Source organism: Halichoerus grypus, chromosome 13 (assembly GCF_964656455.1).
Source record: "Halichoerus grypus chromosome 13, mHalGry1.hap1.1, whole genome shotgun sequence".
In the NCBI taxonomy this organism is placed as follows: domain Eukaryota; kingdom Metazoa; phylum Chordata; class Mammalia; order Carnivora; family Phocidae; genus Halichoerus; species Halichoerus grypus.
Genome location: NC_135724.1, coordinates 16,562,517 through 16,579,051, shown reverse-complemented (window position 1 = coordinate 16,579,051; position 16,535 = coordinate 16,562,517). Strand labels below are relative to the sequence as shown.

The following is a 16,535-nucleotide window of genomic DNA, read 5'->3' as shown; positions in this document are numbered from 1 at the left end:
TGACTTACTGAGACTTAGCTATGTTTTCTAGAAGAGTGTGAGACAGTGGTCTAAATCAGGGTTCTCAAACTATGGTTCACAGGCTGGCCACCCATTTTGTAAATAATTTATTGAAATACAGCCACACCCACTCATTTATGTATCATTGTGGCTGCTTTTGAACTGCAAGGCACAGTTGAGTAGTTGCAACAGACTTATGGCCCTGCAAAGCTTAAAATATTTACTGTCTGGCCCTTTACAGAAAACGTCTGCCAACCTCTGGTCTAAATTTATACTCTGTGTTTAAATATTTCCCCAAAACCACTCCGTTCCAATTTGTAGAAACTTGGATGGTTCAGTACTCAGAGATTGTTTTTCTAGATGATTTCAGACATATGTAGTCTGAGTTTCCTATGCTGTGCTCAGCTGACTACCCATTTATTTGTATATTCTTGGATGTAGTGAGACCAGAAGATCTCGCTTGTGTCCTAGATATTAAATTCTCAGTAAGGACTGTAGAATTTACGACCCACAGTATTCCACACTTAGGGGAAGGCTGCCTACCTGTGTAAAGGCCATTTTTCTAGGAGAACGTGGGTGGCTTGGGTAAGCGGGTTTGCTTCTTACGACTTACCCTCTATAACTGTAGGTGGTATTTGTGCAAACGGAAAGGGAGTTCCCAGTTTTGTGGGCACATACTGACGATATCTGGATCTAAAATGAATAGGTGAAGACAATGAAATGCCTATGAAGCGTTACTTTTTTATATATATCCTGGTCAAAAGTTTCAGAACCTCTCAGTGAAAATTAAACCTTTATTCATTTAATACATATGCTAAGGATGTTACATATTTCTTCAGTGAATTCCTTTTTTTAAAAGCAAGTTTCTTGGGTTATAATTCATATGTAATCTTAGTACATTTCTATTCTATAGAAAAGCTCATTTATTTTATAGGAGACATAGTAGACTACAGATTTTTTTGACCTGTTCAGGTTATCAATCTATACTGTTTGTTTCTCTTTTTCAGTCTTTGGTTTGTCTGGGCACTTGCATATTACAGGAGTGAGGCACTATTCTGAAACTATTTGGAACAGGCCCATTCATTCGTACTTCGGGAATGTTTAACTTTTCATCATGTTTGTTCTTCTGTGTGTACCTTTTTTTTCAATATTCTATAAATATTTACAAAGTTGCACAGCATATGTTATGGTGGAGAACAAATGATATAATTCTTGCCCTGCAGATGCTTACAGTTGGGTATAAAAAGAAAGCATAAATATTTAAAAACCTGCAGCTAGTGTGGGTCTTAGAGGAATCACAAGGCGGTATGTAATCAAAACTAAGGGAAAGGTGCTTCCAGTTCAGATTTCAGCTCAGGATTTCTGAGGCTCTGTGAATAGAGTGAGCAATAAAATACAGCACAGGCTTAAAAGGGCAGAGTGAAATTAAAAATTAAAGTTGCATGTGATCCGTGGAAAAGAAGGATTAGAGTTGCATCTGAAGCACAAGGAAGCAGGGATTTGAGCATCAGTGTTTCTTGGGGAATTGGTGGAGGCTGGGAGATGCCAGGGAAGGCTTCACAGAAGAAATGCTACCTAAGTAGGTACTTGGAAGATGCACGGGTGGAATTCACCCAGTGTACGAGCAGAGTATGGGTGTGGGACAGACGAGCATGACATCCTAAGTGACTGCCAACAAGTTGTTCTGGAGCGTGACGTCCTGGAAGGGTGTGGTGGGAGGTTGGGATTGGCGAGGTAGGCAAGTCCAAAGACCTTAGCCCTTGAAGGTACAAAGAACAGGCGATGGGTTTTCTGCAGGAAGCGGAATAATGAAATGTGTGTTTCCAGTGGTGTGCTTGGGTAGCTGTGTGGGGTATGAGCGAGGGAAGAAGCTTGTGGCCGGACAGGTCAGGGAGGCCACCAGGGGGCTGAGAGGCGAGCTGGCTGAAGGGGCCCAAGGGTTCAAATGGGCCTCAAGGAGAGGGAAGGCTATCTTTAAAGGGCAAGGGAGGAATGCGTCATTGTCTTCAGAAGATGTAAATTTGAGTGGCTTTGAATGCAACATGTATGAAGCCCTAGGAGATGTAGTCAAGAATGGTGGACTGAGGATTAGATTTGAATTTAGCCTCACACCCAAGGAGAGACAGGCATGAAGACCCTTTTGCATCTGTATGCGCATACCCTGCCCTCTCCTGTTACAGGGGTGACTCTGTGTCCCCGTGCGGCCCTCCCTTCTGCCTGTGTGCTCCCTCCAGTCCCCTTCTTGGGCCATTGGAGGACCTCACAACCATACTCGTCCACTCTCCTCTGCATCTTCAGCTTTTCCCGGATCATTTTCAAAATCCTTAAGTTCGCCGTGGTGTCTCTTATCCTGACTGAACAACCTTCCTAACCCACTTGCCTACTGCCTTTTCCCTCTGCTTCCCTTTACAGCGAACGTCCCTGAGATCGCTTTGTATCCCTGTGCTCCCCACGCCCCCCCCCTCCCATTGAGGTGTTCCTGTTACTGCTCCACAGAAACTGCTCGTCGAGCCCTGCAGATCGAGGGACTCAGGCTCAGGGGTCTCTGCTTTCTCAGTGCTGTCCTTTGATCCGAAGCAGTTGTCCGCTAGGTCCTTCTTGAAGTGCTTTCTTTGCTAGGCCTCTTGGTTCTCATCCTGCCTCACTGATAGCTCTTCTCGGTCTTTCTCCTCTTTCCAGCCTGTAAATGTTGATGTGCCCTTGATTCTCAGAAACTTCTCATCCAGGCCCATGATTCTAAATGCCATCCCTAATCAGCCAACTCACGGATTTCTGTCATATGGCCTAGACCACTCCCCGGAGTTGCGGACTTGAGTCTAACCGCTTAGTTAGCATCTCTACTTAGATCTCCAATGGGCTTCTTAAATTTAATGTATCCAAAATGTAATTCTTGGTTCCTTTCCTTCCCTAAACCTGCTTCTCTCCTACTTTCCTGGTTAGTAACTGTTAACTGTTCTACCAACTGCCCAGCCAAGGAATTTGGAGTGATACTTGACCCCCTTTTCTCTCTTCTTTGTCACCCACATTCAGCCCATCCACAGATCTACCTTTATATACCAAATCCAGTCATTTGTCATGCCCTTTACTTTCCAAACCCACAGTACTTCTTTTGTCCCCTGGATTGTTACAGACAGCCTCCACACTGGTTCTTTGCTTCCACACTTGGCAGCCAGAGTGACCCATATAAAATATATTGATCATATTAGTCCTCTGCTCAAACCCACTGGTGTCTTCCTATTGCTCTCATAAATGACCCATTGGTGTCTTTAGTCCTGCATCATGGAGGACCCAGAGTCCCCACTGTGGTCCACAAGGCGTGTGGTCTTGCTCTGACCTCCTCACCTGCCATTCTTTTCTGTCTTTACTCCATAGAAAACTGCAGGAAGGATACGACCAGGCAGTTCACTAGGGAAATATAAGTGGCTCAGTAATGTATGGATAGATGTCCAGCATCCCTAGGTATTGAGGAAAAACAAGATTGAAGTGCAATACAATATTTTACCTTCCATTTTGGTAGAGTTGAATGGTGATCTCTAAGACTTTTGGTAAAAGAGCCCTGAGGACAGCTTCTAAACTAGAAAGTCTTTCAGAAATTCATACCACAGAAATAATCGTTTGACTACAGAAATTTTTATCTATAATTACTGAAGATTTGAAACGACCTAAATCATTAATGGGAGATAGTTAAATAAATTGTGGCCCATTTATACAATAGAGTACTATGTTGTGTTAAGAACATAGAAACATCAAAGTATATGTAGCTGTGTGTGAAAAACAGGTCACAGATTAAGATGTATAACAGACTCATTCTTATAAATGCACATGAATGTGGATTCAGAAGAGAAATGGGAGGGATATATAGCTGGAAATTGACAGTAGTTACCGCAGTCGGTGAGATTCGAAGCAGTCTATTCTCTCATTTATTTTGCAATAGGTGTTTGTCATTTTTATAATCAGAAACAGTAAGAGAAAGAAAATGAAGGCCGCATTACCCGGATGCACCATATATACTCCATTTTGAAATGGAAGCTGCTGGGAGTGCCTGGGTGGCTCAGTTGGTTAAGTGTCTGCCTTCGGCTCAGGTCATGATTTCAGGGTCCTGGGATCGAGTCCCGCATCGGGCTCCCTGCTCAGCAGGGGGCCTCCCTCTCCCTCTGATGCTCCCCCCTGCTCGTGCTCTCTCTCTCTCTCTCTCTCTCTCAAATAAATAAATAAAATCTTTAAAAAGGAAAAACGAAATGGAAGCTGCTATGCAGGAGTTCCTTCCATATTCCAGTCCCTTTGTCACTGCCCCACTGACTGTAATAAACAGTACACCTGTCTACGGATGGCGCCCTCTCTCTAGTCCCACAGAAGACTTGTTCTTCCCTCTGTCTGAAGTCCCCCTCCTGTCTGAATTCTCCCTGCTCGCTGACTCCTTTCTCGCTTCTGTCCTCAATACCTTAGTTTTTCCAGAGGCTCTTATCAGTCCTTAAACATGAGCACGTCTGCCCCATCTTCCAAAACCAAGCAGTGCTTGCTCGTGTCCAGCCCGGTATCCAAAATGTGCTCCTCTAGGATTACTTAGTAGAACCTGCTCATATTCTTCCAGTAGATACTTGTGTTTTCAGTAATTCTTCCCTTGATTGATTCACACGATAAACATTTACTGAGTATTTTCTGTGTGCTGAACGCCAGGGATGCAGGGATGAGTGATTTACGGCGTCTATTTTCAAGGTGGCTTACAGGGCACTGAAATGCCTCCTGAAATAGAAATTAAAAACCAGAAACTTGTAGAGTTCCAGGTTTTTCTTTGGAGGAAGAGGTACACTATATAAGTAGGTGTTTTGTCTTATCCACTGAAAATCTTTTACGTTAACACCTTTAGTCCTCAGAGAAATGCACATTAACCCCACAGTGAAATACTCCTAGGCGCCCTGTAGGATGGCCACAGGAGAGGCTCATCATCCGCTTCTGGAAGGTGGCAGGGCAGCTGGACTGCTCCTCCATTGCTGGAGGATAAGCCACGGACAGCCGTGCTGGGAAACAGGTGGACGGTTTCTCGTTTATTTTACCCTGTGACTCAGCACATGTTCTCACCAAAACCTGTATGTGCCTCTTCGTAGGGGCTTTAATTCATAAGTTCCAAAAGCTGGAAACAACCTAGATGTCCTTCACCTGGGTCATGGATAAACGGAGCAGAGCAGATCCGGAGCGCGGAATCCTGCTCCACGGTGGGAGGGGATGGGCCGCCAGTGAACTTCAGCGGCACGGATGGACTGCACGCGTTGTCATGCCCATGACAGAAGCCAGACTCCGAGGATGCGTGCTGTACTACATGGTTCCACTGACGTGACAAACGGAGGAGGCGAAACAAGAGGATAGGAAGGAAGACAGATCAGTGGGTGCCCAGAGCTGGGCGGAGGAACTGTAAAGGGGCACGTGGGAATTTTTGGGCCGATGGAACTGCTCTGTGTCTGCACTGTATCTGTTTGTCAAAATTCATAGAACTATACATGAAAAAGAGTGAATTTTACATTTTGTAAGCTATACCTCAGTATACCTGACTTAAAATTTTTTTGATATGGGCTATATCCACCTTTTCCGACAGTCTAAACAATATGAAGGAATAAGGCGAAAAGCCTTATTCCTACCCTTGCCACCCACCAGCGCTAAGGGTCTTACGTATCTTGAAGTGTCTCTATGCAGATATCATCATAGATGCATACATGTTCTTTTTTTTTTTTTTTTACTTCTTTCCCATGCAGAACACAGCTTATGAATCTAATTTTCTGCACCGGCCCTTGTCCATGTAGTGTGTGTCCTAGTTCTTTTCGTATCAGCGCATCAAGGTCTTCCATTCTTTCCCACAGCTGCATGGCCAGAATGTTGCTGTAGGAGGGCGTATAATTTATTTAACCAGTTCTCCCCTGGTGGAGCCAGACTTTTTTCCCGTCAAACGCAGTGCTGCACCAAATAACTTCGCATACACCATCAGTTCTGCCGTAACCCTTGTGCTGAAAGCAGGTCTGTTCTAATGCTGTTGATCTCTCGGGGAACGGTTGGAGCCTGACGTGAATTCTGAGTTTGCGCAGGTGTGATTTCATCCCTGAGAAGCACTAGGTGAGCACAGAAAATTGTGGAATGGAGTCGTGTAGGAATACACCAAACACATGCATGCACTGCCCCCAGACTGCCGTCAGCGACTTCATCTCCCCGTTGAGTCACACTGGTCCACACCTGGTGTTACACCTTCCCTCCGACCCTCTGAGCTCAGGTAACCCTCCTTTCTCCACTTCACAAAATCGCAACAAGCCACAACCCTCCCGTGCCCACTTCCCCAGGCATCCTGCATGACACCATGCTACCGTTTTTATTAAGTGTGTCACTGACAGGGTTTGAGTGCTACGCCCCTAACTTCATTTTTGCCGGAAGCCCTGTGGTTTATATGGCGTGATTTTGTGTAGTGCGGTGATTTATGACCTGTGATATATGTGTATTACCGTGTTATGCAGAACTGACCATGCCGTGTGCGGGTGTATCTGTAGAATAGATTTCCAAGTGAAAAGGTCCACAGTTTTAGGAGTTCTGTCCTGTGGGATTACTGCTGTGATAGGTTGAAGTTTATACAGGTGGTTGGGGTTTTCCTTTTTCATAGGAAGTGTTTATGATAGAGCTGAAAGTGTGTGTCAGCATGGCTTGGGAATAATTCTGCTCCCTTTCATCTTAAATCCGGGGGTGGGACGTGGGTTCTGGATGTGTGATGGTAGTTGAGGAAGCTCTTTGCATGTCGATGGGAGGCAGATAACCTCATGGAGGCAGGAATCTCAGGATAAGGCCAAGTGCATGTCTGGCTAGAGGGATGTCTCCCTCTACTTCTTCAGAGTCAACCTGAAACAGAAAGAGGGCTTCAAGCCAAAACACAAGAAGGGACTAGTTATCAGAATGGGAAATAGCTGGTTCTGTGAGCCCGTGGCAGTCCAAACACAATCACCAAGTGCCATCCAGAAAGAATGGCCTTGAGAGGCATTGTAAATCCCAGAGCCCAGACCTTGAGCCCAAGGCTAGGGCACTCAGAGCAAAGGCATTTGCTAAGAGGAGCTGATGCTTTCTTTCCTAAAGAATGTGAAGGTGAAAGAGTCAAAACTTGGAGATTAGGGAGAAAGTTTAGGAAATGTACCCAACTGTTTGCTTTATTTGGTATTTAAAGTTTTCAAAAAATTTCAGACCCTCCCAGCTATCCTTTCACTACTTCTTTAAAGAGTTCTATTTAAAAACAAAATAATTCATAATTGAGTAGGAAAACCTAACTATAAGAAGTCCACGCAGGGCCCTAGTTCCCTCAATCTCAGCTTGTGCTGCTGGAGCCAGGAGGAAGTACATGACCTTAACAGTCTTGAAAACCGAATGACAATAGACTTTATGCTTTTTCAGTACAGTTTTGTTTTGTTTTGTTTTTTCCGTTTTTGTTTGGCTGATAAAAATTGCTTTCTGTGTCATAAAGTGGCAGTAGGAACTATTATAATACTGAAGAGATAGAAGTTAGGAAAATAAATTAGATAAAGCACCCTTGAATAAGTTAGTATTTAAAATTTAACAAAGAAGGAAGTCATTTGTTTTCTTAGGTAATGGGAACACGGCAGGTCTGATCTGGAGACTGGTGTTTAAACCTGTGATTTTCTTGTCACCACTGATTTTGAAACCCTGCTCCATTGTTTGGGGATTGCACAGCTCATTTCTGCATTTTTTCATAAAGACGTTGGAAAAGAAAAGTATCTCACACATTGTCAACTCTTTTTGAAAATAGTAATTACTGACTCAGCTAAGCTGCTCTTCATTTAATTTATTACCTTCTGAGGATTTCTTTACTGATATTTCTCTATTAAAATTTTGATTTGATATTAATATAATGACACCAGAACAAGAAATGGAATTTCAAACCCTTCATCTTCATGGAAAATCCAGTTTGCATTCCTCTGAGGCCTCTTGCCCTGTTGTATGATTAGAAAGCTGTATGTCCGTTCTCTGCTTGTTTTATGGTGATTTGCTGTAACTGTCTTGCATTTAGAAAAATGTCTTGTGTTTTGACTCTTCCAGGATCTTAACATTGTCCATCTTATAGATACAAAATTCTGCAGGAATTAGATATTAATAGATATTTCAATACCTTTTTTGAAACGTAGGACTGTTCATGACTGTTCTTAAAGCTTTATTCTGAAGAAACCTCTTATTCTCTGGCTACATAAATGCTAATCCAAGAGACTAGGGATTATCTGTATTATGTGATCAAGATTTTTATGAAGGAATACCTTTGGGAAAAGAGACAGCATGGCTCTGAAGCATTAGTTGGCTATTCGCTTTGTGGTCCCCCCTCCCTCCCCCGATATTATTCTCATAATATCCCAGATCGTACGCTTAGGAGAACGAGAAAAGCAGTCCTATGACTTCCATCTTTAGCATGGAGAAGAAACGTCCTCCTTTGCCTCTGTCTAGGTTTTTGAACACTTGCAGACCGATACGTTTTATTTAAAAGACAGTATTTTCCACTCCTTTTTTCATTTTTAAGATTTTATTTATTGATTTGACAGAGAGAGAGCGAGAGAGCACAAGCGGGGGAGAGGGAGAGGGAGAAGCAGGCTCCCTGCTGAGCAAGGAGCCCGATGCGGGGCTCGATCCCAGGACCCTGGGATCATGACCTGAGCCGAAGGCAGACACTTAATCGACTGAGCCACCCAGGCGCCCCAGTATTTTCCACTCTTAAACTGAAACTTGATATGTAACTTTATTATTATTCATAAAAGAGTATTTATTGAGGATTTCTCTGTGTCCCAAGGACTGTGCTGACTCTTTCATTCCCCCCCCCCCCGTTACTCTCAGCACCCTCTGAGGGTAGGCACTGTGGTGATCCCCAACTCTCAGTTTGGGGAGTGGATGTTTATGGAGAAACTTTCCCAGGATCACACGGTTCGATTTGTGAGCGGTAGAGACGAGGTGCCAACCCATTTCTGGGTCTCCAGAGCCAAGCTCAACCACTTAAATAGTTTTGCTTAACCAGTTTGAATAAGGGCATGTTTGTCAGGTGATTAGTATAAAAACATTGTTTAAAAATATTTCTCATTTCTTTAATCACTTAGCCCACAATTGCTTGCTTATCTCTTCTTATTGCCAAAAATAGTAATGTTATTTCATATGAGATCTTGTTTCTACTTCAGCCTTATTTTTAAGGAGGGTTTAGCCAAATGTTCCATTCACAAGGCTGACAGTTATTTCTTGATCTAATTTCCTTGTGAAACGACATTGTCTGATTCCAGACTGCAGTGCATATTGTACCCAAAGAAAGGTCCCACATGAGAATCTGTTGAATTAACACAAGTATGTCATAGCCAAAGTCACTTTTAATGTTGACTTTTAGATCTCTTGCTCTCTCATTGTCCCCCAGCCTCCACGCACACAAGCTTGCATGCTGCATACACTAGGGGAGCCTCCATCAAGTGGTTTCAAACTCTTGTGTTCTTGAAATAACTAAATGGTATTATTCAAAAGGCCTTTTGGAAAACTCTTCCCTTATGGTAGGAATAATTAATCAGCAGGGGGAAAGTCAAAATGTTTAAAATCAGCTAGAGGTTTCATTTAAAATGGTGCACTGGATAAGTTAATGTTCTTTCTGGATCTATAGCAAATTAAGTAGTGGTTTTATTTGGTATTTATTGAAGCATTATGTTTTCATATAGTGTCTGCTGTCTGAAATGTTAAAAATACCATTTATATCTCCTTTGCAAAGAAAATTTAATGTTTTCACATATCCGTGGGTTTCTGTTGAATCAACACTGTTAAGTGTTTTGAGAAAAAAATGTAATATTTTATTCTTAGGATAACGTTTCTCCCATTCTCTAGAAATTAATTAGCCCCTTCGTGGTTACCCCAGCCCTGCCCTTCTTTTTTATTACATTTTAAGAAGAGTCTTTTGGTTTTGTCCTTGTATTGCTTAAACATTATTGGTTATTATAACTCAAACTATTATGAAAGCATTCTTAATTTTTAAAGCGATTCTGGTTTTGTTCTCTTAAGTGACTCTCTATCTCTTTTCTCCTAATGAAGCAAATGAAAAAACACCCTTGCCGCCAGTGTGACAAATCTTTCAGCTCCTCACACAGCCTGTGCCGTCACAATCGGATCAAGCACAAAGGCATCAGGAAAGTTTATACCTGCTCGTAAGTCGTGATTTCTAATGTGGGAAGCACAGCGAAAGGAGAAGGCGGGAACTTCTCCTAGATTTTTCATATGTTGCCATTAACTTCCATTTCTCTGCTGTAGTTCATAGATTTTCAGTTTTCGGCTATATTCTGTTTTCTTGAATGGGTTGTAACACTTAAAAAATAGTAAAGTAAACAGCAGTAGCCTCTTGCCTACCCTGTGTACGTTCCTGGGCCCTTACCTGTTGTCCAGAGGTACGTGAGCATTTTGGAGAAGTGATTGATTTGCAGGTGCACATTTGAATGAGATGCTTTTTGGTCACTTTATGCCCAGGGAGTTGCCAACACTCATTGGCAGTTTGATTGTCCAGTTGATTGGTTCAGAGCAGACCCTGATAGGGCCTGGTCATGGAGTCAGTCCTGGCTGGCCTCTCTCTCTAATACAGGGTGGCCTTTTCTCGGCACACACTTTTGGCTAAGAGACCAAATTCAAGGAATTGAGTGGGCGAGGACGCCGAGTGGATGGTCGAGCCACTCTGGACAGCCACGAGCTCCTTCATTGTATATGAGAATCAGAACTTGTTATAGCCTTGGTGGAAAAGCTTTATCACCCCCTCAACCAGAGCGTGCCTCGGGGCGGGGGTGAATTGATACAACAGGGTTACTTACTGTCAGGCACTTCTCGTAAAAGGGAAGACTAACAGGCACACAAGCCGTGTAGCTGCGTGTATCGTGTGGCATGATCAGAGCAGGGCGCAGGGTATGGTGCGGCTCGGGACGCTCGTGAAGGTTGGCTGTAAGTTTGGCGGGGCTTCGGTGTTCTCGGTTAGCCAGGGAAAGTTTCTCGGGTAGGGAAACTGGGACAGCGACTCTCCTTCGGTGAAATTGAAGCTGGGAGTGATTCTGGTGAGATGAGAACATTCTGTGACTAAGGCCTGCACGTGTGAGACTGCATTGAGAGGATCGGAGAACTTAGAAGGAAGCCCTGGCTGAGAGTCTGGTATGGCTTCGTCCTTCCTCAGCTAGGTTTGTGTATTTCTCTTGGGAGTCACTGTAAGGCCGAGCGATGCTCGGATTGTCCGGCTGGTTTCCTTTATTCTTTGGTGTTGGTGCTGGCTCCCGATGCTGCCCCGTAGCAGGTCTCGAACACAAAATCATCAGGGTATGGGGCCAGTCATTACAGAATGTCCAGAACCCTTCTGATTCTGCACAAGACCTCGAGGTGCTGTTCACGCTCATTCACTGCAGCGGTTTTCTTATCTGCCTTACAGCGTCCAGTCACCATGGTCGTTAACTTTTTTCCTTTTGTCCGTTTCATTAAGAAAATGGTGAACCCATATCTTCTAAAGGAAAAACTGTCCATAATCTGCAGGTTTGGGATCCCCCCCCGCCAAACACACACACACAAGGTGAAGTGAAAGCTTAAAAGATTGACCTGTTTTGGTGGATATCTGTTCAGTTTCCTACATTTTAACCCTGTGATACCATGTTTGTGCCTTGGTGAGGAATTTGACAGGGCTAGACACCCTTTCTTCTCTGTTACGGCAGGTGGACAGGAATAATTAACATCCGCGGGAAGGAATCAGGGAGGGACTTTTCTCATCCTAAAGTATCTCTTATGACATAAATTCTGAGAGAACACTGAGTCATTGTAAAGAAAACTTTCGAAATTTGATATTTCTCCATTTAAAAATTAAAGCTCTCTAGAATTATAAATTAAGTAATACCTTAACCAAACCTAGACGAGAAATACTCCATCTGAACCGAATTAGGCTGGTCCCATAAGGACACAAAAAAGTGACAGAAAGAAAGCCTTTTACAAAAACCACAAAAATTTTGCTCACAAATTTGGAAACTGCGATCCATAGCGAAACTGCTGTTTCATTGTAGACCGTTGGTATTCATGCGGATCGTCTTGCCCCCCCGGAGCGTCCTGCTGGCTGGGGGAGGCCTCCCCTGACGAGCGTGTCTTGAGCGTGGCTTACTCCCGCAGGCAGGTGACCTCCTTGTCTTTGCTCCACAGACACTGCCCCGAGTCCAGACGCACCTTTACCAAACGGCTGATGCTGGAGAAGCATATCCAGCTCATGCACGGGATCAAGGATCCTGACCTGAAAGAAATGACAGAAGCCACCAATGAGGAGGAACCAGAAATAAAAGAAGATCCCAAGGTCAAACATTGCAGGTGTTCTCTTTACAGTGACGTTGTATTGACTTGCTTTTTCCATTCGTGCTCTTCACTGTAGATTTTTCTAAATCCGAGCCTATGCATGAAGGTATAAAATAATAGGTCACCTCCCTTCACGCCGTTCTGATCTTTCATCTTGCTCCTAAAAGGTGTTAAGTTTCTTTTGTCTCTTTCCAGAAACAGCCTGAGGGATCTACTTACGTATATACATTACAGAATTTTGTGTGGACTCCCGTAAACGGTCTCTTAGCCAGAAGGGATGTAGAAAGCTAGGTTCTTTCTTGTTGGCAGTATATCGGTTGTGAAAGGTACCTAATAAAAATGAAGAGATTCGTCTTCGTTTCACTTTGTAATAGTGAAAAATAAAATCACAAATCTCTGCCTTGTCCTCAGGTCAGTGGGTAGTGAACCTGACTCAGACAACAGTATGTACGTTAACCCGTGTATCACGCATGTGGGTGCCAAGTGCTGTTCGAGGAGGGAGCAGTCCGGCAGACGCTTAGGGAGAGTCTGCTGTCGTCGGCACTGGGCTGCATCTGGAATGTACCTGGGTGACAGCCTGTGTGTGCATTCCCGGAGTGAATCATTGAGTGAATCCTAGTCAGAATACAAGTCCGACAGGAGTCGCATTGAATTGTAATCTTTTCCCCTCGAGTGATGGGGTGGGGGTTTGGGATGGGATTGAAGAATCTTTGTGCAGGGGCAGCTTCAGGCGCTGTGTGTGAGTGGTGCCCTGTCAACGGGGCAGAAAAGATGGGCCACCGAGCACGGAGGAGGGAGTGTCCCCGCGGCTTGGACTTTCGGGGAGCTGGAAGTGTGAGGGGTCAGACTTAGAAAGCTGGAAAGGGGGCGCCTGGGTGGCTCAGTTGGTTAAGCGACTGCCTTCGGCTCAGGTCATGATCCCAGGGTCCTGGGATCGAGTCCCACATCGGGCTCCCTGCTCCGCGGGGAGCCTGCTTCTCCCTCTCCCACTCCCCCTGCTTGTGTTCCCTCTCTCGCTGTGTCTCTCTCTGTCAAATAAATAAATAAAAAATCTTTTAAAAAAAAAAAAAAAAAAAAAAAGAAAGCTGGAAAGGAAGGAGAAAAGCATGGCCGGTGGGTGAGCCGTGTGCCGAAGGGGAGTGAGTGTGAAGGGGAGTGAGTGTGCAGGGGAGCTCGGCAACTGGACCAGCTGGGGGTCCTTCCAGCGGCTTCCGGGCCAGTCCAGGAGAGGCGAAGCCCCGACATTTCCCTGCCCGCCCCCCTGCGTCCTCTCTGCACAGCTGCTCGCTCTGCTGCAGCCCCTCCGGCCTCCCTTCGGGCCCCCAGGCCAGCTGCTGCCTGGGCTCCGAGCCTGGACCCCCGCCCTCCCCGCAGCAGGCCTCGGTTCAGGTGCCACGGTCCCCAGGGCCATCCCTGTCTGTGCTGGGCAGCTTCACAAACCCCCCGCCTCCGTGTGCCATCCCCATTCCACGCCTTGCTTTGTTTTCTGGGGGTCCAACCCACGGCGATCTCCTGGCTTGTGGTTTTCCATCCCGCTCCGTCGGAGCCTGCATTCCAGGGAGGCGGGGACTCGGTTGTCCGCTCCTGGGCCCCGCGGCTGCCAAGGTGCCTGGGAACGCAGGAGCTCGGGTCCCGTGTGTGGAGCAGGTGAAAGGCGGAGTCCCCGGGGGAGCAGGAGTTGGGGGGGCAGACACGCAGCTGTAGGAAACCCCGAATCCTGAAACCCACAGTCCTCGCTGCCCTCGCAGCTCTGAGGCCCGGGGAGAACCGGGTATGGATCACCCGCGGGGCAGAACCATTTTCACTTGTGTCGTCCGCTTTGTTTTTTTCTCTCCAAGGTTCCCAGCCCCAAGCGGAAGTTGGAAGAACCAGTTTTAGAGTTCAGACCTCCCAGAGGGGCAATTACCCAACCACTGAAAAAGCTGAAGATCAACGTTTTCAAGGTTCACAAATGTGCCGTGTGCGGCTTCACCACCGAAAACCTACTGCAGTTCCACGAACACATCCCTCAACACAAGTCGGACGGCTCCTCCTACCAGTGCCGGGAGTGCGGCCTCTGCTACACGTCGCACGTGTCCCTGTCCAGGCACCTGTTCATCGTGCACAAGCTGAAGGAGCCCCAGCCCGTGTCCAAGCAGAACGGGGCCGGGGAAGAGAACCAGCAGGAGAACAAGCCGAGCCCCGAGGACGAGTCGCCCGACGGCGTGGGGTCAGACCGAAAGTGCAAAGTGTGCGCAAAAACGTTTGAAACTGAAGCTGCCTTAAATGCTCACATGCGGACACACGGCATGGCCTTCATTAAATCCAAGAGAGCGAGCTCAGCCGAGAAATAGCCACAGCCCTTCCGTAAGGAAAATCCCTGTCCACATTGGAAAAAAAGAGACATTTTTGTTACAAAAAGTTTGCAGTATAATAGAGTTAACAGTACTGTCTAGGCTGTTGCAATATATTCTCTCTGAGTGTACCTTCACCTCGTCGTGTATATCCTCGATAAGTATTAAAACAGTATTTGAGTTTAAAAGAGTTTGTATATATTTAAATGAATAACTTTTTATACTCTTTGTTACATGTTTGTATCAGTATTTAGTGGAAAATGTTTTGAGGTTTTATTTTTTTTTCCTTTTTTTGGTTTTTTGGTGTCTTTTGTTTATTGTTGTTTTTTTTTTTTCTGGGTTAGAGTTTTTCTTTTTGTACTGTTTCTTTTAAAACAGAGTTCTTAGTAACAGGGGCAGTTCCTGAATTCAAATAAACCATTTTGTATGTTACCGATTTGAATGGGTTACTAATTCCAGGCTAAGATAATGCCTTTTTTAGTGTTTTTAATTTTTAGAATTCACTACATAAATTGTAGGTATTGTGGTCTCAAAAACACTAGGGACTTTTAAGTGTCTTAGCATTACCCTCAACGTGCCTGCTCCGAGTCGGTGAGTGCACCTCGACGTGTCACTGCACCCCAGCACGTGGCGTTTTCTTCCAGGCCACGCCAAACGGTGTTGAAACCAGCCCTGCAGGTAGCTTCTTCCCCAGCGGCGGATTAAAAACTTCGGCCAGAACGCCAGGAAGGAGCGTGCATTTCCCTAATTCCACGGTAGAATGGGGAAGGAAGGGCATTCCAAAGGGAGAACCCAGAGGCCGGTGGTTTTCTGGGCGGATTTTGCAAGGCTGGCCGAAAGAGCACAAGGTCAAGTCACAAAAGGGCTGGACTACTATAAAAGTCACACATCTGTAGTTAGACCAACAGATTTCTACAGTCGAGTATTTTGTCATGTAATTTATTAACTCTTACCAAGACACAACTAAAAATATCAATTATTTCTCTGGCTCTTGACAGGAAAAAAAAAAAAAAAAAAGAAATCACAGTTGACTTAACCCTTTGCTGTCTAAAGAGTTGGCGTTTCCTGTTCTGGGTGCTACTGCCAAACGTTCTGGTACTTGGAGTTGGAATGCACAACTTCTGCCACCGACCTATCAATGCAGCAAGTGCGGATCGCGATTGGCCGGGCGGTCACGCACTGAGCCACCAGGCTTCAGTTCGGTCGTTTCAATAAGTATCTTCAATATCAGGAGTTCTGCTTCATCGAAACGCAGCAGGGCTGCTGCTCTGTCCCTTCCGTTTATAGTTCTCTGGGAGAGTTCTCTATTTTTCAGTTTTTGGTTTTTTTGTGTTTTCTTTGGCATTTTATATCTTGTATTTATCCCTAAAACATGTTTTGTACTTTTTTTTTTTTTTTAAAGAAAAGAAATTCATTTGTGTATATATAGATACTTGCATGATATACTGTAGTCAACGTTCGGTTCCTCAAAAGGTCTTGCTGCTGTCAGGTGTTATGCACTACATCCGTCATAACTGTATTAAACACATTTCATGTGTAAATAAACGTGGGACATTAGCCCTTGTGCTTTTGTGAGAGTTATTGATGGTGGGTTCTGACATCTCCGTGAAGTTGAGGACGTGATTAATGGCAGGGACAGGCTACAGGATATTGCAGAATTCTTCCCCCCTCCCTCCCCCCCGAAGAACGGCGTATTCGTTCTCATGAGCAATCAGCTCTTCTGTCACTTTCTCGTCAACTCCCATCAATTCATGGGCATAATGCAAGGGCGTGATAAAGTATTCCTACACTTGAAATTCAATTGCTGTTACTTGTTATATTTATACTTGTATTACTCTAAGTTGTATTCATAGCACTTTC

General features: G+C 44.9%; 1 protein-coding gene across 17 annotated transcripts in view; it reads left to right on the top strand.

The window, feature by feature from the left end:
• Nucleotides 1–16,232, top strand: part of ZNF532 (zinc finger protein 532) — a 107,264-nt gene extending 91,032 nt beyond the window's left edge. For all 17 annotated transcript variants that reach the window (XM_078060250.1, XM_078060243.1, XM_078060238.1 and 14 more), the window contains 3 exons: nucleotides 10,078–10,190; nucleotides 12,196–12,343; nucleotides 14,181–16,232. In XM_078060250.1, the coding sequence (XP_077916376.1) occupies nucleotides 10,078–10,190; nucleotides 12,196–12,343; nucleotides 14,181–14,675 (756 nt within the window). In that variant the 3' untranslated portion in view covers nucleotides 14,676–16,232. The remainder of the gene's footprint in view (nucleotides 1–10,077; nucleotides 10,191–12,195; nucleotides 12,344–14,180) is intronic.
• The last annotated feature ends 303 nt before the right edge of the window (nucleotides 16,233–16,535 follow it).